This window comes from Muscardinus avellanarius (assembly GCF_963383645.1).
Source record: "Muscardinus avellanarius genome assembly, chromosome: 18".
Classification (NCBI taxonomy): domain Eukaryota; kingdom Metazoa; phylum Chordata; class Mammalia; order Rodentia; family Gliridae; genus Muscardinus; species Muscardinus avellanarius.
Genome location: NC_137804.1, coordinates 39,845,802 through 39,869,538, shown reverse-complemented (window position 1 = coordinate 39,869,538; position 23,737 = coordinate 39,845,802). Strand labels below are relative to the sequence as shown.

Genomic DNA, 23,737 nt, shown 5'->3' with positions numbered 1-23,737 from the left:
GGGGCCCCGCCGGCTCCGGCCCCGCCCCGCCCGGGCAGGCCCCGCCCCGCCGCCGAGGCCACGCCCCTCAGCCCCGGTGTCCACCTGGGGGACCACACGTGAACTCCTCCGCTGAGCCGCCTACGGGTGCTGGCCCCGCCCCTCAAGGCAGGCCCCGCCCCCAAGTCCCCCCTGGCCTCCTGCTGGAGGGACCAGACTCGGCCCCGCCCCTTGGGCTCAGGCCCCCACCCTAGGGTGCAAAGGAAGGAAGGTCGTCAGGCCCCGCCCCTGCGGATCCACGTTGCCACGCCCATGTCTGGGACTCAAGCCCCACCTCCCCTCGGCCTGCACCAGGGCTGGCTCGGCTTCTCAGCTGGGACTGGGAAGATGGAGCCCGAAGTGAGATCCTTCTGTAATGAGCACCTCAGCTCCAGCCGCCGCCGCTGGTGGCGCACGCCTGGAATCCCAGGATTTGGGAGGCTGAAACAAGTGGATTGCAGGTTCAAGGCCAGCCTCAGCAGCCTAGTGAGACTCTCGGCAACCTAGCAAGATCCGGTTTCAAAATTAAAATTAAAGAGGGCCGGGGGTGTAGCTCCTGGTTCCATCCCTGGTACAAAAAAAGAAAAGAGTTCCCCGCTCATAGCCCCTATGGGCGCGCGCTCAGGTGTTGTTTCAGATCTGGAGCCTGGGACGAAAAGAAGGGGCTTCGCACAGCTGGGACGCGATTGGCGAAGCTGTGTGGGGGCCGATCGGCCGCGAAGCCACTTGTCCCAGGCATAAACTCAGATTCGGGGGGACAGTTTGTATATTTAGTTCATCAATAGGTTACATATTGACCCATCTTGTCCCATCGTCCCAGATATGGAAACACCTATAAAAATTTTAACATAAGATAAAGTTATATGATAATAAAATTATAAAATCCTAATACGAGCATTAATTAATAGAACGATGGCTCTCGATGGGTAATGCAGTCGTCAACCTTGGGACAATCGGACTCTGATGTGGAGCGCGGGGGGCCTGAGGGGGGCGCGGTGCGGTTTGGGCTGGAGGCCCTGGGAACACGGGGGTCATCAGTCCACCTGGGGAATGCGGAATGGAGTAAGTTGTTTTTGGAGGGTGGGATGGGGGTGTCAGTTTGGGCCAAGAGGTGTCAAGCCGGTGGTTACATAGATGGTTCTTAGATTTGGGAGGGTACCAGATAGGGGAGACACATTTTAGAAGTCTCAGTATTTAGATAATGTTAAAAGAGTCAAGATCAACCTGGCGCAGTGGTGCACACCTGTAATCTCAGTGCTCGGGAAACTGAGACAGGAGGATTGCAGGTTCGAGGCCAGCCCCGGCAATGTGGTGAGACTCTCAACACCTCAGCAAGACCCTGTTACAAAAATAAAAATTAAAATAGGGCTGAGGGTGTAGTTCGGAGGTAGGATGCCCCAGGGTTCGGTCCCCACTATAAAACAAAAACCTGGGGGGGGGGAGGTGATTTCAAAGTTAATTGGACAATTAGATTCAAAGTAAATCGAGCGCGTCCCGTGTGCTCTTCACATATTTTTAAGTATCCCAGTGACTGATGACTTCTTCGCTTACTACCTCATTTAACAGAGGTCCCCACAGGGAAGCCACTCAAAGCCCTACAAACAATGTCTTAGCGGGACATAGTGGCACCTGCCTAAAATCCCAGGACTTGGGAGGCTTAGATAGCAGGATCGCAGGTTCGAGGCCAGACTCAGCACCTTATGCCCTCTGTAACTTAGTGAGACCCTGTTTCAAGATAAAAAATGAAATAGGGCTGGGGATGCAGCTCACAGGTAAAATGCCTCTGAGTTCAATACCTGTTCACACACACACACACACACACACACACACGCACACACGCACACACACACGCACACACACACTCGGCGGGGATCCGGGGTGCTTTCTGCCTGGCCCCTCAGCCTCCCTTCCCGGGTCGGGGGCCCCCATCTCCTTCCTGGGGGTGCGCTGGGTGATGGAGGCGACGCCGCGGGTCCTGGCGCGCCCTCCAGCGGCCAGTTCTGGGATCGTCGCGGGAACCCGCGGTCCGAGCCGAGTGGGAAGCTCGCGGTCCCGGGGCCGGGGCGGCTGCGGCTCTGACCCAGGTCTGATGGAGTCTCTGCCGCGCCACCCTCGCCTGCTGCCTTCCACGACGCAACCCGGTCATCCGCCGGCAAAACGACACTGGTCTCAGGAGCCGGCACGTGCGGGGTAACCTCAGGTCCTGCCCCTCTCTGCACCCGAGAATCCTCCAGGACTCGGACGCGGGCCATGCACACGGAGCCTGCGCGAAGGGCCGGGCGTGTGCGCACACCTGTCATCCGGTACCTGGGAGGCTAAGGAGGAGTGCAGGTGCGAGGGCAGGTCCAGCACCTTAGCGAGACCCTGTTTCAAAATAAAAAACTAAAACAGGCTGGGGGGGGGGGTATAGCTTGGAGACAGTGTTTCTGCCATCAATCCCCAGAATGGAAACCAACCAACCAAACAAAAAATAATAGCTGAAAAAACTAGGCATGGTGGTGTATGCCTGTAACGTCAGCAGTTGAGAGGCGAGACAGGAAGATTGCAGGTTCAAGACTAGCCTCAGCAGCTTAGCAAGGCCCTGAGCAATTTAGTGGTATCTTGTTTAAAAAATATATGTGCACATGCTGGGCGTGGCGGCTCACGCTTGTAATCCCAGTACTTAGGAGGCTGAGACAGGAGGATGTCGGGTTCGCGGCCAGCCTTAGCAACTTGTGAGGTCTTCCGCAACTTAGTGGATCCTGTTGCAAAATAAAAAAATAAAAATTAGGGCGGGGGAGGGGCTGTAGCTCAGAGGTAGAATGTCCTTGGGTTCAGTCCCCAGTGTTAATGAATGAGTGAATGAATGAATGAATGAATGAATAAATACATACATAAATGCGCTGGGGGTGGAGCTCGGTGGTAGAACACCCCTGGGTTCAATCCTCACTCCCCAAATCAAAACAAAACACCCGCTGAGTTCCCACCCAAGGCGGAAATAAATGAGGGCGGGAGGTGGGAGGGGAGGCGCCAACGAGTCTGGGAATTTGCTACACCTGCCTGTACTTTTATTGGTGCGTCAGGGTCTCCTAATGAGTCTGCAGGGATACCGACGTGCGCGCGCACAGCGCTGGGTGGGCTTCCCTCTCTCTCCCCTCCCCCACGCAGGGTGTGGGGATGGACGTTGCTCTCCTCATGTACGTACGCAATGTCAATGGATGGTCCCTTCTTGATCCTCCCCACCCCCTTCCCCTAGACCAGGTCCCTGGCTCCACTGGGGTTTCTCCTCCTGGATCCCGAGTCCCTCTGGCATCCCAGACAGGCCGTGGCGGGGCCTCTCTTACGTGTGAAGGCGGCGCCATCTGCTGGACAGTGCGGAGATAGCAGGCCGGGAGCCGTCCGTCTCCGTTCATTCAATTCTATGGGCCTCAGCAGGCGCTGGATTCTGGATTGATTCTCTCTCATTCTCTCTCTCTCTCTCTCTCTCTCTCTCTCTCTCTCTCTCTCTCTCTCTCTCTCTCTCTCTCTCTCCTCCCTCCCTCCCTCCCTCCCTCCCCCTTCTCTGCAAGTGAGTGTGTGTGTGTGTGTGTGTGTGTGTGTGTGTGTGTGTGTGTTGAGAGCAGAGAGAAGAGAACCAGTCCACACGGGGCTGTTTTGAAACAGGGTCTCACTGAGTTGCAAAGGGCCTCACTAAGTAGCTGAGGTTGTCTGCAAACGGCAATCTTCCCGTCTCAGCCTCCCAAATGCTGGGATTACAAGTGTGCACCATCACGCCCGGCTTCCGATTTTATTTCTTACTTGGAAACAGGGTCTTGCTAGGTTGATGGGAGTCTCACTACTTGTGGAGGCTGTCTTTGAACCTGCGACCCTCTTGTCTAAAGCCTCCCAAGTACTGGGATTAGAGGTGTGCACCACCACACCCATCAGGAGTCAAAAGAATCGTTTCCAACATGGTATGTCCTCCTGGCCTGCAAGTGGCTGTGTGGGTGCCCATGACAGCTGGGCCCAAGAATGTGTATTCTAAGAGGCCTGGAAGGAAGCTGTAAGGCTTCTTATGAGCCAAGAAGTCACTCTAAGTCCAGTGTGGTGGTTTGAGTGAAGCTGCTGCTCGTGTTCCCTCGTTCCCGTATCCCAGCATCCCTGTATCCCCGCATCCCCGCATCCCTGCATCCCAGCATCCCTGCATCCCAGCATCCCCGCATCCCCACATCCCTGCATCCCAGCATCCCCGCATCCCCGCATCCCTGCATCCCAGCATCCCTGTATCCCCGCATCCCCGCATCCCCACATCCCCACATCCCAGCAGCCCAGCTTCCCTGTATCCCCGCATCCCCGCTTCCCTGCATCCTGACCTCCCTGGGTCTTGGGTGGCCCTGCAGCCTTGATTATCTCAGCGCACTAGAGGATGGAAGCCAGCCGGAGGTGTGTGCACGGTGCGGGGTCTTTCCAGCGCCAGGTGTGGCTCCAGGGGCTGAGTTGTTGTTTTTGGAGATTGAACCCAGGGGGATCCTCCTCCAAGCTACAACCACAGCCCCTTTTCAGTTTATTTATTTGTGGTACTGGGGATGAAAATCAGGAGCATTCTACCTCTAAGTTACACCCCTCAGCCCTATTTTTTTTTTTTTTTTGGTTGTACTGTGGTTTCTGGAAACCCTTCTACCTCTGGGCTACACTCCCAGACACCTAATATATATATTATATATTACACTATGTTATATATTATATATAATAATATATTATATTATATATTAGGTGTCTGGGAGTATAATATATATAATATATTATATATTAGTATATATATATATTTATTTGGAAACAGGATTTCTTAAGCCAGCAAGGCTGGCTTAGAACCTGCATGATCCTCCTGTCTCCACCTCCCAAGCTCGAGGATTACAAGCGTGCGCCACCACGCCCGGCGTTGAGCCCTATTTTTTATTCTTTATTTTGAAACAGGGTCTTACTGAGTTGCAGAGGGCCTCATTATGTACCTGAGGCTGGCTGTGAACCCGGATCCTCCTGTCTCAGCCTCCCGAATGCTGGGATTACAAGTTTGCACCACCACGCCTGGCTCTATTTATTTATTTTGAAGCAGGACTTTGCTGAGTTGCTGAGGGCCTCCCTAAGTGGCTGAGGCTGTCCTCCAGCCTGCGATCCTCCTGTCTCCGCCTCCCAGGTACTGAGATTACAGGCATGCACTGCTTGCCTGGCTGTGTAGCCATTTCTTAGATGTTCGGGATATAAAAGTCCTTTCCCTCTAAGTATTCACTGAGGACCTACTATGTGCCATAATTCGCTCTGCCCTTTGCTGTCAGGTCTTGGTACTTGGCCTTGTGGCTGGTGTGCTTTCCCCAGGGAGCCCCGGCCCACACCTGGCTCCCCTCTGGATGGGCCTACCAGCAGGTAGATGCGCCCCAGCAGAGGAGGAGATTCTGGGGGCGCTGCAGCCCAAGCTTCTGAGAGCTCAAGGGTCCTCCAGGGCCACAGACAGGATCAGGTAGGGCTAGAAGACACACAGGTATGGAGAAGACAGTGAAGGGTCAGCATCTCACCGGTATTTTCTCAATTGCTGGAGGGATCTCTGTTCCAACTCTGTCACTTCATCCTTCAAATTCATGGCCTCCGTGAAGCCTGACTAGGAAAGGAGACCTCAGAGGGGCTAAGGCCACCACCCGGCGGAATCCAGCACAGTCGATGGGCAAGATGTGTGCCCTTCAGGGCCAGCATCGCCATGGACCCAGCGCCTCTCATCCCAGTGACTCAGGAGGCTGAGGCAGGAGGACGCACACACGAGGCCAGCCCGGGCAACTTGGTTATCTCTGTCAACTTAGTTATCCCAGTACTCGGGAGGCTGACACAGGGCACTGGACATTCGAGGCCAGCCTCAGCAACTTGTTGAGAACTTTGGCAATAATTGTGGTGAGACCCTGTTTTGTCTTATTTTATTTTATTTTGGTGGTACTGGGATGGAACCCAGGGGCTTTCTACCTCTGGGATACACTCCCAGACCTATTTTATATTTTATTTGGAAACAGGGTCTCACTAAGTTGCTGAGAGCCTCACTAAGTAGCTGAGGCTGGCTTCGAACCTGCATGATCCTCCTGTCTCAGCCTCCCAAGCACGGGGATTACAAGTGTGTGCTACCACGCCCGGCTGAGACCCTGTTTGAAATTTGAAAATAAAAGCCAGGCATGGTGGTGCACACTTTTTTTTTTTTTTTTGGTGGTACTGGAGTTCCTGGAAGCCCTTCTACCTCCGGGCTACACTCCCAGACCTATTTTTACATTTTTTAAATTTGGAAACAGGGTCTCCTAAGCCAGCGCACGTGGTTGGCTTCGAACCTGCGCAATCCTCCTGTGGGGATTAGAAGTGTGCGCCACCACACCTGGCCTTGTGGTGGTGCACACTTGTAATCCCAGCATTTGGGAGGATGAGACAGGAGGATCACGGTTCACAGACAGCCTTAGCTACTTAGTGAGGCCCTTTGCAACTCAGTGAGACCCTGTTTAAAAAAAAAAAGAATAAAAAACAGGACTGGGGGTGTAGCTTGGAGGCAGAATGCCCCTGGGTTCCATCTCTAGTACTGCAAAAAAAAGTATATATATATATATATATATATATATATATATATATATATATATCTCCCCTAATATAAAGGGAAGGGGGATGCCGGGTGTGGTGGCGCACGCTTGTAATCCCTGCGCTTGGGAGGAAGAGACAGGATGATGGCTCAGGTTCAAAGCCAGCCGCACTGGCTTAAGAGACCCTGTTTCCAAAAATAAAATAGGTCTGGGAGTGTAGCCCGGAGGTAGAAGGGCTTCCAAGAACCCCAGTACCACCAAAAAAATTAATAATAATAAATAATAAATAAATAAATAAAGGGAAGGGGAAGTAAAGTGTCATTATTCTATTTTCCCAGATGGGAAAGCTGAGCTCACAGCTCGCAGCTGGACAAGGGCTCCGCCCAGGCCTCCCATTCCCATCTCTCCAGCCTCCCCTCTGCCCTCTGCCCTGCAGCTGAGCCCAGCCCCAGCTGTGCTCTTCCAGATGTGATCCTATAACTCCAGCCCCTTTGGAGTCCAGGTCCTAGAAGCCAAGTGTCAGCACAGGCCCTGCGTGGGTTGGAGGCAGGGCTTGAACTCTTAGCAGGCTGTGCAGCCAGGGGCTTCTGTCCCCAGGCCTTGTTCTTACCAAGATGTGGTGCAGGGTGTCTCTCTACCCCACACTTGGAGAGAAGAGCGTGGGAGATGTTTTGGGATGAGGCTGGGCCTGGTCCTGGGCTCCTGGCTCCTGAAGTCTTAGGTTCCTGTGTTTGTTTTGCTTTTAATATTTGCTGGGGGACGAACCCAGGGGCATTCTGAACTATACCCCCAGTTCTATTTATTTATTTAATTTTGAAGCAGAGTCCAGCCAGGTGTGATGAGACATGCCTATAATTTCAGTACTTGGGAGGCTGAAGAAGGAGGATCGCAGGTTTGAGGACAGCCTCAGCAGGCAGTAAAACTCTCACCAACCTGGTGAGACCCTGTTTCCAAATAAAAAAAATACAAACAGGCTGGAGATATAGCTCAGAAGTAGAATGCCCCTAGGCTCAATCCCTAGTATAAGAAAAACAATGAATGAAAGAAACAAAGAACCGGGCGTGGTGGCGCACGCTTGTATTCCCCGCGCTTGGGAGGCTGAGACAGAAGGATGGCGCAGGTTCGAAGCCAGCCTCAGCTACTTAGTGAGGCTCTCAGCAACTTAGTGAGACCCTGGTCCTTCTCTAAGTTGCGGAGGGTCTCACTAAGTTGCTGAGGCTGGCCTGGAACCTGCAATCCTTCCCGTTTCAGCCTCCCAAGTACTGGGATGACAGTCCACCATGCCTGGCTCAGGTTCATGATCTCCCTGCTGTCCCTTGGCCTTGGGAGGAAGGGCAGGGCGGTTGCAGACTTGGTGGAGGGCCACCTGATTCGAGCAGAAGGTGCTGACCTTTAGGGATCCTTGGCCCTTGCCGGAGAAGTGCCTCCCTCGCAGCCAGCGGCTCCGCCCCGCCCCGGTGCTGGCTGTCAGAGCGGCAGGAAGGAGGCAGCTAGGCAAGTGGGGATTGGCTGGCCAGCCCCGGTCCAGCCCGACAGCCTCTTCCGGATCACGAACCCGGGACAAAGAAGTCCCAGAGGAGGGGTCTGGAGGCCGTGGGGAGCAAGCTGCGGACAGAAGGTGCCAGGCTGGGGGCGGAGGGGATGTCGAGGGGGGGGGGCGCCCAGAAGGGGAGGGCCTGGCTGAGCTGGAGCAGCTCCCTGGAGACTCTGGCTGGGAGACTGGGGCCCTCCAGGGTATTGGTCCCTGGCCACTTCCCGGTGGGTGGTTCAGGCTGGGCTGTTCTGGACTCTGAACAGCCTCTCCTCCCCTCCGCTCCCTCTCCCACTGTAGTGGACCCCAAAAGTTATCGAACTAAAAGGGCAAAATCTCTCCCTTCCTCTGTGTTGCAGGGAAGTGTTCCCCACAGCCATGTTTCAGAGACGGAGGAAATTATGGACGTCTCTCTTTAATCAGCCCAGGGTCTAGGCAGTTAATTCTGGTTTTGCAGCCTCCAGGCCCATAGACAGTCTGACCTTTGGTCAGACCTGTGTCATAAAAAACAGAAGAGTGTTTAAATGATCTTGTTCCTCTTATCAGGCTGATGCTCTCTTTACACTGGGAAGGGACTCTCCACTGGTCCCCTCTCCGGGTTGTCTAGTGGGAGGGGCTGACCCACTTGACTCGCCAGGCAGTCTCTAAGCTTCCCTGGACTGGGGGAGGGAGAGAAAACTCCTAAACCTAAACTCTTAACTAAGAAGGTAACTACAGATAAGTGACTTGCAGGAGGACAGGTATCCATCCAGGCAACTGCTTTATTTTGATTTTTATTTTTGTGGCACTGGGGCTGGAACCCAGGGACATTCTACCTTCGAGCAACACCCCAGCCCTATTTTTTATTCTTTGTTTTATTTTATTTTTTATTTTTTTTTTTGTGGTACTGGGTGTGGAACCCAGAGGCTTTCTACCTCTGGGCTATACTCCCAGACCCATTTTATATTTTATTTGGAAACAGGGTCTCACTGAGTTGCTGAGAGCCTCACTAAGTAGCTGAGGCTGCCTTCGAACCTGCGCCATCCTCCTGTCTCAGCCTCCCAAGCGCGGGGATTACAAGCGTGCGCCACCACACCCGGCTTATTCTTTATTTTAAAACAAGGTCTCACTGAGCTGCAAAGGGCCTTACTAAGCTGAGGCTGGCTGTGAACCAGGATCCTCCTATCTCAGCCTCCCAAATGCTGGGATTCTGAGCTTGCGCCACCACGCCCAGCTGGGCAACTGCTTTTAAAAGATACAGGAACTTGCTCAGGAATTTCCCCTCCTTTCCCTCCCCACTCCCGACTTCCATCACTGTCACATTTCAGCCCCTGTAAGCCAGCCTGGCTGCTTCTGCCCTTTGTCACAAATCTAAAAAGTGGAAGCTCAATGTGAGCTTGGGCCGGGGTCTTTCAGGAACTATTCTAACCTCAGTCCACCAGTGTAATAAACTTCCTCTTTTCCATCCTAACTGGCATTGGTTGGGTTGACCGTTCCAGAGAATTTCTTTTTCTTTTCTTTCTTTTTTTTTTTTGCAGGTCTAGGGATGGAACCCAGAGGCATTTGACCTCCGAGCTACAGCCCCTGCTCTATTTTTTATTTTTTCTTTTGAAACAGGGTCTCACTGAATTGCAGAGGGCCTCACTAAGTAGCTGAGGCTGTCTGCAAACCGCTATCCTCTGGTCTCAGCCTCCTGAATGCTGGGATGACAGGCGTGCACCACCCTGCCCAGCTATTCCAGAGAATTTCTACAACACCCTTCTCTCCCCTCTCCTCTCCTCTTCCTCTGGATGGTCTCCTCTGAGCCCTGTCCTGTCCCCAGGACTCCCTGATACCCCCCGTTCATCTCGTGGGGCTCAGCTGCTCATCCTCTCCCTACACCTGCAGGATGCCGCAGCTGGGCCCCTCCTGGATGGGCCTGGGGCCCCTGGCTGCCGTCCCCTGGGGCCCTTGGCAGCTCCTGCTTCTGGTTGGTGCCTCCTGGCTCCTGGCACGCATCCTGACCTGGACCTACACCTTCTACGCCAAACGCTGCCGCCTCCACTGCTTCCCGCAGCCCCCCAAGCGCAACTGGTTATGGGGTCACCTGGGCCTGGTGAGTGCAGGGCGGGTGGCCTGGTGGATGGACTGCGGAAGGTCAGGGATGAGCTCAGGCAGAAAGCTGAGGTCACAGAAGCAGAGGAGGCGCAGGGAGCCCCCCTCCGCTGCCCCTCCGGGTCCAGTCCCGTCCTCTCTGTCCCTCCCCCGAGTCCCGAGCCCTTTATTTTTTCCTTCCTGTCCCACGCTTGCTTCATCACACTGCTACTTGTTTACCCACAGTAGTGCATCTCTGCCGTATTTGGGGGACTCCCAGGGTGGGCTGCACGGAGCAGGACCCCTTTCCACGGGCCCATCGTCTCTGTCTCTGTTGGCCTCAGGCTAACAACTGCTTCTCTCTGGGTCGTTAGTTCCCTGCAGGAATGAGCTGTGGCCCTTTCCCCCACCCATGGGGACTGTGGGGCCAGGGAGAGCTGGGGACAGGTCCTCCCTTGCACCCCAATTTCTCAAGCACTTTCTTTATCTTCTGTTTTGGGGTCTTGGGGATTTGAACCCAGGGCCTCATGCATGGGAGGCAAGCACTTTACCTCTGAGTTACACACTCAGCCATTTTGATTTCGAGGCAGAGCCTCACTAAGTTTCCCAGGCTGGCCTTGAACTTGTGACCCTCCTGCTTTATAGTAAGGCTCATTACAGATGTACACCTGTGCGCCTGGCAGTGGCTTCTTTCCTAATCTTGCCTCCCGGGCCCAGCATATACCAATAGACCTATTGCCCACTTTGATAGCAGTTGAATTTCTATTCTTCCTGCCTTTCTTGGAATTGAACCCAGGGGGATTCTACCTCCAAGCTACACCCCTAGCCCATTTTAGTTTTTGTTTTAAAACAGAGTCTCACTAGGTTACTGAAAGTCTTGTTAAGTGGCTGAAGATGGCCTTGAACCTGTGATCCTCCTGTCTCAGCCTCCCAAGTACCAGGATTATACTCATGTACCACCATTCTCAGCTCATTTTTTTTTTTTTTGGTAGTACTGGGGTTCCTGGAAACCCTTCTATCTCCGGGCTACACTCCCAGACCTATTTTATATTTTTATTTGGAAACAAGGTCTCTTAAGCCAGCGCGGCTGGCTTCGAACCTGCGCGATCCTCCTGTCTCCATCTCCCAAGTGCGGGGATTACAAGCGTGCGCCACCATGCCCGTCTTCAGCTCATTTTTTTTTAAAACAAAATTTATTTATTTATATATATATTTATTTATTTATTTATTTATATTTGCAGTACTGGGGATTGAACCCAGGGGCATTCTAACTCTGAGCTACACCTCCAGCCCTATTTTTTTATTCTTTACTTTGAGGCAGGGTCTCACTAAGTTGCAGAGGGCCTCACTAAGTAGCTGAGGCTGTCTGCAAACCGCGATCCTCCGTCTAAGCCTCCCAAATGCTTGGATTACAAACGTGTGCCACCAAACCTGGCTTTGTCTCATCTTTCTATCCCCCATCCATCCATCCATTCATCCACTCACCCACCCACCCATCCATCCATCCTCTTTTTTTTTTTTTTTTTTTTTGGTGTTACTGGGGGTGGAACCCAGGGGCTTTCTACCTCTGGGCTATACTCCCAGACCGTTTTTATATTTTATTTGGAAACAGGGTCTCACTAAGTTTCTGAAAGCCTCACTAAGTAGCTGAGGCTGGCTTCGAACCCGTGCGATCCTCCTGTCTCAGCCTCCCAAGCGCGGAGATTACAAGCGTGCGCCACCACGCCCGGCTCATCCACCCATCCTCTATGTTCCTATCTAAAAAGAGAAATGCAGAGCTGAAGAGAGTGAGGGTTGAGAGAGGTACAGAGACATGGAGACCGAGAGAGAGAGTCCGCGAGAGGCGGGGATGGACGACCCAGGCGGGCGGGGCGCGGGGCACCGGATGCGCCGAGCAGGTCATGTGGAGTCCCCTCCAGGACTGGCCTCGCTTGCCCTTCCGCAGGCGCCGGGTGACGAGGAAGGCATGCAGCTGATGGAGGAGCTGGGCCGCCGCTTCCACGACGCCCACCTCTGGTTGGTCGGGCCCTTCTACCCCATCCTGCGGCTCGTGCACCCCAAGTTCGTGGCCCCCTTGCTCCAGGCCTCAGGTACCTCTCTTGGGGTCCCACCTGGCCTCTCCCTTGCCTCCGTTCCCAGCCCTGGACAGGCGATGTCCGACAGAGACCCTGGCTCTCCTGGTAGCCTGCTGGGTCACTCTGGAGTGTCCCTGGCTCTCCCCGGCTGCTGAGACCTTCTGCTGATTTGAGTGGTGGAAACCCATCCCAGTGTGGTCTCAGCTAGAAAAAGGATTCCGGGGGAAGTGAGGAGAGTGGCCAGCAGGCGCGACTGGATCCAGGTCTTCAAATGGCTCTTCGTCTCTTCCTACCGTTTTTCTCTGTGAGGGCTTTGCTTTCGTGAGAGTAACAGTGAGTCCTAGACTCTCAACCCCTCGGGGAAATTCCCTGGAGTTCCTGAAGGGGTTTCAGGGCTCCCTTCAGTTTGCCCGGTCTGAGCCGGGCATGGTGGCGCATGCTTGTAATCCCCGCGCTTGGGAGACTGAGACAGGGGGATTGCAGGTTTGTGAGGCCCTCTGCAACTTAATGAGACCCTGTTTCAAAGTAAAGAATGAAAAAAAAAAAAAAGGCTGGAGGTGGAGCTCGTAGGCCTTTCTCCTGGCTCTGCGCACTTGCGGCTGCTCCAGCTGCCTCTGCAAGGGACAGATGGAGAGCCCCTAAGTTGGAAGATGATTTGGAGGGAGGGGATTGCAGGGTACAGTGGGGGAAGGTCCAACAGAGCCCAATTGGCCACTTGTGTCTGTGGCCCTGGGGCTGCTCTAGTGGCTGGAGGTGGTGGTGGTAGAAACTCTTTTTTTTTTTTTGTACTGGGAATTGAATCCAGGGGCATTCTATCTCTGAACTGCACTCCAATCTTTCTTAACTATTACTATTATTATTTTGGTATTGGGATTAAATCCGGGGCTGTTCTGCCTCTGGACTGTACCTTTTTTAGTTTTTATTTATTTATTATCATTATTATTTTGGTACTGGGCATTGAATGCAGGGTTTTTCTACCTCTGAGCTGTACCATCAGCCCTTTTTAGTTTTTATTTATTTATTATCAGTTTTTATTTATTTATTATATTTATTTTTATTTATTTATTATCGGATATGATGATGCATGCCTGTTTTCTCAGTATCTGTAAGGCTGAGGCAGGAGGATCACAAGTTTGAGGTCAGTCTTGGAAACTTAGAGAGGCTCTCAGCAACCTAGCAAGACCCTGTTCGAAAAATAATAAGTAAAAAGGGCTAGGGTGTAGCTCAGAAGTAGAATTCCCCTTGGTTCAATCCCTAGTACCCAAAAGGTTATTTATTGCTGGGCTTGGTGGCACACGCTAGTAGTCCCAGTACTTGGGAGGCTGAGACAGGAGGATTGCAGGTACCCCAGTCAACCTCAGCTACTTAGTGAGGCCCTCTGCAACTTAGTGAGACACTGTTCCAAAACAAAGAATAAAAAATAGAGCTGGGAGTGTAGCTCAGAGGTAGCATACCCCTGAGATCATCCTCAGTGTCACAAAAAGTTATTTATTTATTGTCATTTTAATAATATCTAATAATCACATATAATTATATAATTATTATATATCATGAACTATAATAACATAGGATAATAATAATTATTTTGGTACTGGGAATTGACCCCAGGGGTGTTCTACTTGTGAGTTGCACCTCAGCCCTTTTTAGTTTTTATTTATTTATTTACTCATAATCATTATTATTTTAGTATTGGTGATTGAGCCCAGAGATGTTCTACCTCTGAGCTATACCTGCATCCTGTTGTTGTTGTTGTTGTTGTTGTTGTTATTATTATTATTATTATTATTATTATTGTTATTATTATCATTTTGTTTCTAGAGAATGGACCCAGGGACATTGTACCTCCAAACTCCATCCCCAACCCTTTATATTATCTTATGTTGAGGTAGGGCCACTAAGTTGCTGAGGCTGGCCTTGAACCCGTAATCCTCCTGTCCAGTACTGGGATGAAGGTGTGTGCTGCTGCGCCCGGCTCCTAGTGGCAGCTCCTGATGGCAGCCAGAGCCCTAGACTCTAGGTATTTAATGCTTTGTGTGGAGAGGAGAAGCCTGAAGTACCTGGGTCACATCTGGAACACTAGCGGGACTGTATTTAAATCCTCTATGTTGGGGCTGGGGATTTAGCTCAGTGTTGGAGTGCTTTCCCAGCATGCACGAGGCTCTAGGTTTGATTCCCCACACTGCTTTAAAAAAAAAAGACAAATAAAATAAAATAAAAATAAGAGATGCAACCCAGTCGTCTCTCTGGGGCTCCCCTGCAGGGGACCCATAGGCCATGCCAGACTGCCTCAGGCCCATGTCATATCATGTTATGTCCAGGCAGATCCTGTATGTTGTGTCCGTGACAAGCCACGATAACGCTACCGGCAAAACTGTTCCCTCTCAGGAGCAACAAGCATGTTGTGTTCATATCACCTGTCCCAGGGTGTTTCGGGAGAGGTCAGAGGGTGCTGAGACAGACGGGACGATGTACCGTAAGGTTGTGGTGTCACAGAGTGCTGGATTATACTCAAGCGTGGCAGAACACGTTGGACCATGTGTCCCTGGCCGCCCCCTCCTCCTCTGTCCTCTGCCTCAGTCTCCCTTCCTGCCGCACGGGGCTTGGAGGGGGTGTAGACCCCTGGCTGGAGCCTCCGCCCCTCCCCTGCTCCCTGGTACCTGACGATGCTTTTTCATGTCAGCTGTGGTTGCTCCCAAGGAGATGAGTCTCTACGGCTTCCTGGAGCCCTGGCTGGGTGAGTAGCTGCAGGCAAGGGGGCCGGGGACAGCTTTGGGGGCGGGGAAGCCGCTGCCCTTGCCCACCGCCCATGGCCATGCCCGTCCTACCAGGGGGGGGCCTCCTGCTGAGCGCCGGAGACAAGTGGAGCCGCCACCGTCGCCTGCTCACGCCCGCCTTCCATTTCAATATCCTGAAGCCCTATGTGAAGGTCTTCAACCAGAGCGTGAACACCATGCTTGTGAGTCCTGGGTCTCGGGTCCGTCCAGCTCGAGCCTTGGGAAGGGAGACGGCCGGTCGCCTCTGTTTCTATGGCATGGCTTCGGGATCTTGCTTTTCCTCTGCAAGACTTGGTTTCTTCATCTACAAAATAGGAACAATAATCTCCACTTGAAAGGTAGTCAACGTGATGTCCTGGAGCCTTGCTCCTGGTGTGTAGTAGAGCCTAGCAAGCCAGGAGCTTCCAGTTCCCTCACAGAAGAAGCCCTGAAAACAACACAGTAATGTTGAAGGCCTATAGTAGCTCTTTAGCTCCTTCCCTCTTCCTCCTCCCCCTCCTCCTTCTCTTCCTCCCCCTCCTCCTTCTCCTCCCCTTCCTCCTCCTCCCCCTCCTCCTTCTCTTCCTCCCCCTCCTCCTTCTCCTCCCCCTCCTCCTCCTCCTCCCCCTCCTCCCCCTCCTCCTTCTCCTCCCCCTCCTCTTCCTCCTCCTCCCCCTCCTCCCCCTCCTCCCCCTCCTCCTTGTCCTCCCCCCCTCCTCCTCCTCCCCCTCCTCCCCCTCCTCCTCCTCCTCCTCCTCCTCTTTCTCCTTTTCCTCATCTTATTCTCTTTCTCATCCTCCTCCCTCTCCCTCTCCTTCTGTTCTCTTTCTCCTCCCCTCCTCTCTCTTCTTTTCCTTCTCCTTCTTCCCTCCTCCTCCTCCTCCTCCTCCTTCTCCTCCCCCTCCTCTTCCTTCTCCTCCCCCTCCTCCCCCTCCTCCTTCTCCTCCTCCTCCTCCTCCTCCCCCTCCTCCTCCTCCTCCTTCTTCTCCTCCTTCTCCTCTTTCTCCTTTTCCTCATCTTATTCTCTTTCTCATCCTCCTCCCTCTCCCTCTCCTTCTGTTCTCTTTTTCCTCCCCTCCTCTCTCTTCTCTTCTTTTCCTTCTCCTTCTTCCCTCTTCCTCCTCCCCCTCCTCTTCTTCCTCCTCCTTTTCCCCCTCCTCTTCCTTCTTCTCCCTATACTAGAGATTAAACCCAGGGGGACATCCTACCTCCAAGCCATACCCTCAGCCCTATACTTTTACTTTAAAAGAGGGTCTTGGTAGGTTGCTGAAAATCTTGCTAAGATGTTGAGACTGGGCTTTACCCCGTGATCCTCCTGTCTCAGCCTCCCAGGTACTGAGATGACAGGCGTGTCCACTGCACCCGGATGCCCACTGCTTTAAGGCTCATTGGCCTCGTGGGCCAGCGGGCTTCTTCCTCTGTCCCTTATCTCTGGGAGGGCAGCCTGGGCCTGACACATGGCAGAGACTGGGCTCCCAGAGAATGAACAGAAGCATTCAGGGGCCCCAGGCTCAGCTTCAGAACTAGCCAGGGTTCTTCCCTCACCCCCTGGACCCCAGCAAGTCCCAGGTCCAGCCCAGATTCAGATGGGAAAAGGGCTCCGCCGCCTTCTGGAAGAGCGGCAGTCTCATCGCAAAGGCTGAGACGTGGTGAAAAGCTGGGATGTCTCTGCAGTCATCTGCCACTGAGCCAGGTTTGCAGCCACCGTGACAGCTCACACTTAGTGACTATGTACTACGTGACAGACACAGTACCCACGACACCGTGTCTGATGTCACACACACGATGCTGTGTGAGGTAGGGATGACTGACAGCCACGCTGTGGGCGGTGACGCCCAGGGTCGGAGGGCACCCGCTTATCCAAGTTTGCCCAGCAGAGATGGAGCTAGGGTTCATGGGGTGGGATTCCCTCCTGGCTCATCTCCTATCAAAGAGGCTCAGCTTAGCTGTCACTGAAGATTTGATGAGGTGGGGGTCCTAGGAGGGACATGGGTGGGATGACCAGGGTGCACAGAGCGGGCACAGCTGGGACTGACACTCAGGGCTCCTGCCCCGGCCTCGGGCTTCCTCTCCCCAGACCCACAGCTCCTGCTCCCACCAAGCCTGGGCCTCCCTGGGCTCGGACACCTGGGGCAGAGGACCCGAGCCTGGTTCCATCCTGGTGGTCGGGGCTGGGGAGGGATCAGAGGGACCGAGACCCGGCCCCAGCTCCGCCCCCTTCTCTGTCCAGGACAAGTGGGAGCGTCTGGCCTCGGAGGGCAGCGCCCGCCTGGAGATGTTCGAGCACATCAGCCTCATGACCTTGGACAGTCTGCAGAAATGTGTCTTCGGCTTCAATAGCAACTGTCAGGAGTGCGTCCTGGCCGGGGCCTGGGAACCAGGGCCACAGGGCATGGAGCCGTGGGCAGGGCAGGGCCAGAGAAGGCTTCCTGGAGGAGCTGGGCAGGGCTGATTTTGAAGGACAGGGAGGGAGAGAGCGGGTCCTTGCAGGAAGGATGAGGTGCTGGAGTGAGGACAAGGGGCTCAGGTGAGCATGTGTGTGTGCAAGCTGCGGGAGCAGAGCCTCGGAGGTGAGGTTGGCGGGGAGGAGTGGCTGGACCGTAGGGACAGTGGAGAGCCAGGCAGAGGGCTGTGGACCTTGTCCTGAGGTTCCCAGGGAGCCGGGGAAGGCCTCTGAGCAGATGAGAGTCATGGTCAGGGCTGGGCCTGGACATCTGACTATGTAAAGTCAACTGTGATTGAAGTCTGATTGCTGCGTAGACAGGGGATGTCAGGAGACCTGGAGAGGGGGCCTGAGCTCAGTGGAGACCACAGGGCGCATTTGGAAGGAACTGTGGGAGGATGAGAGGTCCAGATGCTGGAAGAGAGGAGACGGCGCAGTGCCACGCTCTGGCCCAGACACCTGTGCCCGGGCAGCACAGGGAGCTAGAGGCAGAATCACGCTTGGCGGGCACAGTTTTCTGGAGGGCACCTGTCCTGGGTCCAGGTTGGGTGCCGCTTCAGTGTTTCGCGCGTGCTAGGAAGCTGCTTCCCACTCCTCGTCCTGCAGGAAACCCAGCGAGTACATCGCCGCCATCCTGGAGCTGAGCGCCCTCATTGTGAAGCGGCACCATCAGCCCCTCCTGTACCTGGACGCCCTGTATTACCTCACTCCCGACGGGCGGCGCTTCCGCAGGGCCTGCGACCTGGTGCATGGCTTCACGGACGCCGTCATCCGGGAGCGGCGCTGTGCCCTCGCAGGCCAGGCTGCAGAGGACTTCCTCAAAGCCAAGGCCAAGACCAAGACCGTGGACTTCATCGACCTCCTCCTGCTGGCCAAGGTGGGCTCCTTTGACTTCTAAACGCCAGGCTGTGTGGACCTCCATGTTCAGTGTCAGGTTGAGGCGCTTGGACTCCATCCAGAGGGCGCTGGAGAGAGTCGGAGACAAGAGAGGCAGAGGTGACTCTGTGAGGTTGCTGGGGCAGGAGGAGGCGGGAGGCCCTGGGGAGGCATGGGCAGGCTCTGCAGATGACCAGGGAGGTCCTACACGCGCGATGGGCGTTCAGAGGCAGTGTCAGGTTAGACTCAGGCTCCTAGACCTGGTGTGACTCGAGGGTCTCGCCCCGTCTCAGGATGAAAACGGCAAGGCCTTGTCTGACGAGGACATCCGAGCGGAGGCCGACACCTTCATGTTTGGGGGTGAGGGTCCCAGTGTGGGGCACAGGGGCGGGCCCCTCCATCGTGGCGGGTGGCCCCTGGGTCCCTCCCTGTGCCAGCCTCCCTTCCCCATCCTCCCTGGGCCTCCCTGGGTGGGCGCTGTCCACCCTCCGGTGCTGAAGCAGCCCAGAGACCCATGGCTGCCCGGCTGCCCCTCAGGCCACGACACCACGGCCAGTGGCCTCTCCTGGGTCCTGTACAACCTGGCGAGGCACCCGGAGCACCAGGAGCGCTGCCGGCAGGAGGTGCAGGAGCTGCTGAGGGACCGGGAGCCCCAGGAGATCGAGTGGTGAGCGCGGGTCCCGGGCCGATCCTGAGCCCTGGCGTTGCTGTGCTCCTGGGAGGGCGAGGGGAGAGGTTAGTGCTGAGTCCTCCATATTGGCTGGTGGGAGTGGGGTCTGAGCCCAGAGGTGGGGCTGGTACCCAGCCTGGCCAGCGAGGGACATGTAGCCTTTGTGGACAGAGCGCTCTGAGATCCAGATCCATTGCCTCACGCTCTGGCTAGGTGATATTAGCAAAACCCATTTTCCTTTTTGGACTCCTTGTCCCCTTTATAAGTTGCATCTCCCCACCCAGGGCTGCATAGAATTAGTGACGCCATAAATAGAGCAGAGGCCAGCCTGCGGGGTCAGTCAGCTCCCACCCCCTCCCTGGCTCTTCTGCTAAAGCCGCATTTTTTCCCCCTCTTAAGATTTTAATTCTTAGCCGGGTGTGGTGTCGCAGGCTTGTAATCCCAGCACTTGGGAGGCGGAGACAGGAGGATCGAGCAGGTTCGAAGCCATTCTCGCTGGCTTAAGAGCCTGTTTCCAAATAAAAATATAAAATAGGTCTGGGAGTGTAGCCCGGAGGTAGAAGCGTTTCCAGGAACCCCAGTACCACCAAAACCAAACCAAAACCCAAACCTAAAGAAGATTTTAATTCCTACTCAGGCATTTGGGAGGCTGAGATCACAGGTTTGCAACCAGCCTTAGGTACTTCGTGATGATCTCCACAACTTAGTGAGACCTGTTTCAAAATAAAGAATAAAAATAGGGCTGGGATTGTAGCTCTGAGGTAGAATGCCCCTGGGTTCCTTCCCTAGTACCGCAAAAGAAAAATAAAAGTAAAATTGTTGTTTTTCACTAATGAGTTTATTTATTATTAAAGCTGTTTTATTTATTTAATATTGTATTAACATTTTTTATTTAATAATTTCCATATGAAACTGATGTTGTAGGAATTAATTTTTTCCAAATGGCTAATTTTCCCTACAGAACTTACTAATATATATATATATATATATATATATATATATATTGGTGGTGGTACTAGGGTTCCTGGAAACCCTTCTACCTCTGGGCTACACTCCCAGACCTATTTTTTATATTTTTATTTGGAAACAGGGTCTCTTAGCCAGCATGGCTGGCTTCGAACCTGCGCGATCCTCCTGTCTCCGCCTCCCAAGCGCGGGGATTACAAGCGTGCGCCACCACGCCCGGCCTTACTGAATATTTTTTACTCATGATTTTAAATAGTTGCTTCACAATAAGCTGACTTCATTTATGTATCTGGGTTTATTTCTGGACTCTGTTCTGTATTTATTTATACAGCCATACATCACTCACTTTTATCCTCTTAAAACATGCACATCTGTATTCCCAGAAATTTGGAGGCTGAGACAGGAGGATGGCAGACCTGAAGCCGGCCTCAGCAACTTAGGGAGACTCTTAGCAACCTAGCAAGGCTCTGTTCCAAAATAAAAAATAAAATAGGACTGGGAGTGTACCTGGAGGTAGAATGCCCTGGAGTCCAACCCCCAGCAGCATGCACATGTCCTCTTTCTCTCTCTTAATGAGACCCTGTTTCAAAATAAATAAAAAAAAAAAAAATAAAGGCCAGGTGTGGTGGTACACTCCTATGATCTTAGTACTTGGGATGCCGAGATAGGAGGACCACAGGTTTAAGAGCAGCCTCAAAAACAAAGCAACACTCTCAGCAATGTTTCAAACAATTAAAAAAGGGGTGTATCTCTGAGATATAATGCATCTGGGTTTAATTCCCAGTACCACCAAATAAAGAAATGAATTAGATTAAAACTAAATATAAAATAAAAAGGGCAGGGGACGTAGTTTGGATGCAGAATACCCCTGGGTGCACTCCCCAGCACACACACACACAAGAGAGAGATAGAAAAAAAGAAAGAAAGGAAAAGAAAAAAGAAAAATGAAAAAGAAAAGAAGAAATAAATAATAAGATTATTGGGCTGGGTTATAGCTTCAGTGGTAGCATGCTTGTCTGGTATATTCAAGGCCTTGGGTTTGGTGGTACCGGGGTTCCTGAAAACCCTTCTACCTCTGGGTTACACTCCCGGACCTATTTTTTAAAATACTTTTTTATCTGGAAACAGGGTCTCTTAAACCAGCGTGGCTGGCTTCTAAATTGCGCGATCCTCCTGTCTCCGCCTCCCAAGCGCGGGGATTACAAACGTGTGCCACCATGCCCGGCTAAGGCCTTGGGTTTGATTTCCCAGCAAAGAAAGAAAGAGTCAAGTTGTTTTTTTTTTTTTTTTTTTTTTTTTTTTTTTTTTGTGTGTGTGTGTGTGTGTGTGTGTGTATCTGGGGATGGAACCCAGGGGCATTTGACCTCCGAGCTACACCCCCTGTCCTATTTTTTATCCTTTATTTTGCAACAGGGTCTCACTGAGTAGCTGAGGCTGTCCATGAATGGCGATCCTTGGGTCTCAATCTCCTGAATGCTGGGATTACAAGCGAGCCCCACCACGCCTGGCTTAGAGTCAAGTTTTAGAAAGAAATCGAGTCTAGTTTTTGCACTGAATATATTAATTTAGAAAGAATCAAAACATTTATGTTAATAGGTCATTCCACCCCGGAGTGCAAAGTGGGTCTGATATAATCAAATAACCTTTGGAGCTACTTCTAAGCAAATATCTTTATCTATCTATATCTGTCTGTCTGTCTGTCTAGCTATCTATCTTGGTACTGGGGATGGACCCCAGGGACATTTCTACTTCCAAGCTACACCTCCAGCCCTACTTTTAATTCTTTTATTTTGAAACAGGATCTCACTAAGTTGCAGAGAGCCTAAGTAGCAAAGGCTGGGCTCGAACCTGCGATCCTCTTGTCTCAGCCTCCCAAGTACTAGAATTACAAGTCTGTACCTGGCTTGTTTCAGCTTTTGTTAGCTCATTTTTATAATTAAAAAATTTTAAGCTGGATGTGGTGATGCATGCTTGTAATCACAGTACTTGGGAGGCTGAGACAGGAGAATTGTAGGTTCGAGGACAGTTTCAGAAAGTAGTGAGATTTGTCAACCTAGTGAGACCCTTTTTCAAAAAAAAAAAAAATTCTTGGGGTGTAGCTCAGAGGTAGAATGCTCCTGGGTTCAATCCTGGTATCTCCCACACACAAACAAATAAACAACAACAAAAAATTTTTCATGCAAACACATCATCATTTTTAAGGATTCCTTCTGACAGTTGTGTTTTGCTTAGAAATATTTCTTTTTCTTTTCCTTATTTTATTTTATTGTGGTACTGGGGATGGAACCCAGGGGCATTCTACTTCCAAGCTACACCTCCAGCTCGACTTATTTATTTATTTATTTATTTGGAAACAGGGTCTCTTAAACCAGAGAGGCTGGCTTAGAACCTGCATGATCCTCCTGTCTCCGCCTCCCAAGCGAGGGGATTACAAACCTGCGCCACCACGCCCGGCTATTTATTTATTTATTTATTTTGACACAGGGTCTCACTAAGTTGCAGATGACCTCGCTAAGTAGCTGAGGCTGGCTGTGAACCTGTGATCTTCCTGTCTCAGCTTCCCAAGTACTGGGATTACAAGCGTGCACTGCCATGCCCGGCTGCCTAGAAATACTTCTAAAAGCACCAGGTCAAGTTTTCTTCTAGTATTTTTGTGATTTTAATTTCCTCTTGCTTAAAACTTTGATGCATCTGGAATGTGTTACAGGACAGTGTCAGAGGGACATTGGTAAGAGGACCCCCCTTGTGGCAGTGAGGCTGGGGGAGTCTTTGTTTTTTCCCTGGCGTAATTTGAGGGTTCCTTAGGGACGACCTGGCCCAGTTGCCCTTCCTGACCATGTGTATCAAGGAAAGTCTGCGGCTGCACCCTCCTGTCCCTGTCATCTCTCGCTCCTGCACCCAGGACGTTGTGCTTCCGGATGGCCGGGTCATCCCCAAAGGTGCCCCCTTGGCAGGGGGAGGAGGCTCCTGGGTGCGATGGCGGTCCTGTGGGGCAGCGAGGCCCTGGTCCTCACTGTCCCCTCCGATCTCTGGCAGGGATCATCTGCGCCATCAGCATCTTCGGAATCCATCACAACCCTTCAGTCTGGCCGGACCCTGAGGTGCTGCCCTTCTCCCCATCCCTGGGGTGTAGCGAGGGACCTGAAAGTCAGAAGCTCGCCCCCTGTGGCGCCACACCTGTCTTTTCTGGGGTGGCCGGCTGTGCTGAGTCCCCGCCCAGCGCCCTGTCTCATCCCACCCCCAGGTCTACGACCCCTTTCGCTTCGACCCCGAGAACCCCCAGGAGAGGTCGTCTCTGGCTTTTATTCCCTTCTCCGCGGGGCCCAGGTGAGGGCGGCGGGTATCACGGAGAGGAGGGAGCGGAGGCGCCTAGAAGAGCCCCAGGCCCACCCAAGGGCGCGAGTCTGGGAGGATCCGAGGGTGGGACGGGATCCCCAGCCGAGGGCGCTCAGAGCTCGGCCCACGATGGGGTCTGCGCCCGCCCGGGGTGAGGTGTGGACGCCCGCAGGGGTCCAGGCTGGTGGGGTGGGCGCAGGGCGGGCCTGGGTCCCCTGAGCCCCCACCGCCCGCAGGAACTGCATCGGGCAGGCGTTCGCCATGGCGGAGCTGAAGGCGGCGCTGGCGCTGACCCTGCTGCGCGTCCGCGTCCTCCCCGACGCCGAGCCGCGCAGGAGGCCCGAGCTGGTGCTGCGCGCCGAGGGCGGGCTGTGGCTGCGCGTGGAGCCGCTGCGCCCCCAGCCCGGCCCGAGAGCTCCGGGGACCAGCTGTGAGCTCGGGGACCAGCTGTGAGCTGGGG

General features: G+C 53.1%; 1 protein-coding gene across 1 annotated transcript; it reads left to right on the top strand.

Moving 5' to 3' along the window:
- Positions 1 to 9,973: 9,973 nt before the first annotated feature.
- LOC308276772 (cytochrome P450 4F6-like) lies at positions 9,974 to 23,272 on the top strand (the record flags this gene model as incomplete). Its single annotated transcript, XM_080715613.1, has 11 exons — positions 9,974 to 10,180; positions 12,104 to 12,248; positions 14,914 to 14,967; positions 15,062 to 15,189; positions 17,217 to 17,338; positions 18,036 to 18,306; positions 18,599 to 18,665; positions 18,843 to 18,972; positions 22,747 to 22,880; positions 22,978 to 23,042; positions 23,186 to 23,272. 11 exons carry the CDS (start codon positions 9,974 to 9,976, stop codon positions 23,270 to 23,272), a joined length of 1,410 nt encoding a protein of 469 aa, XP_080571739.1.
- Positions 23,273 to 23,737: the final 465 nt, after the last annotated feature.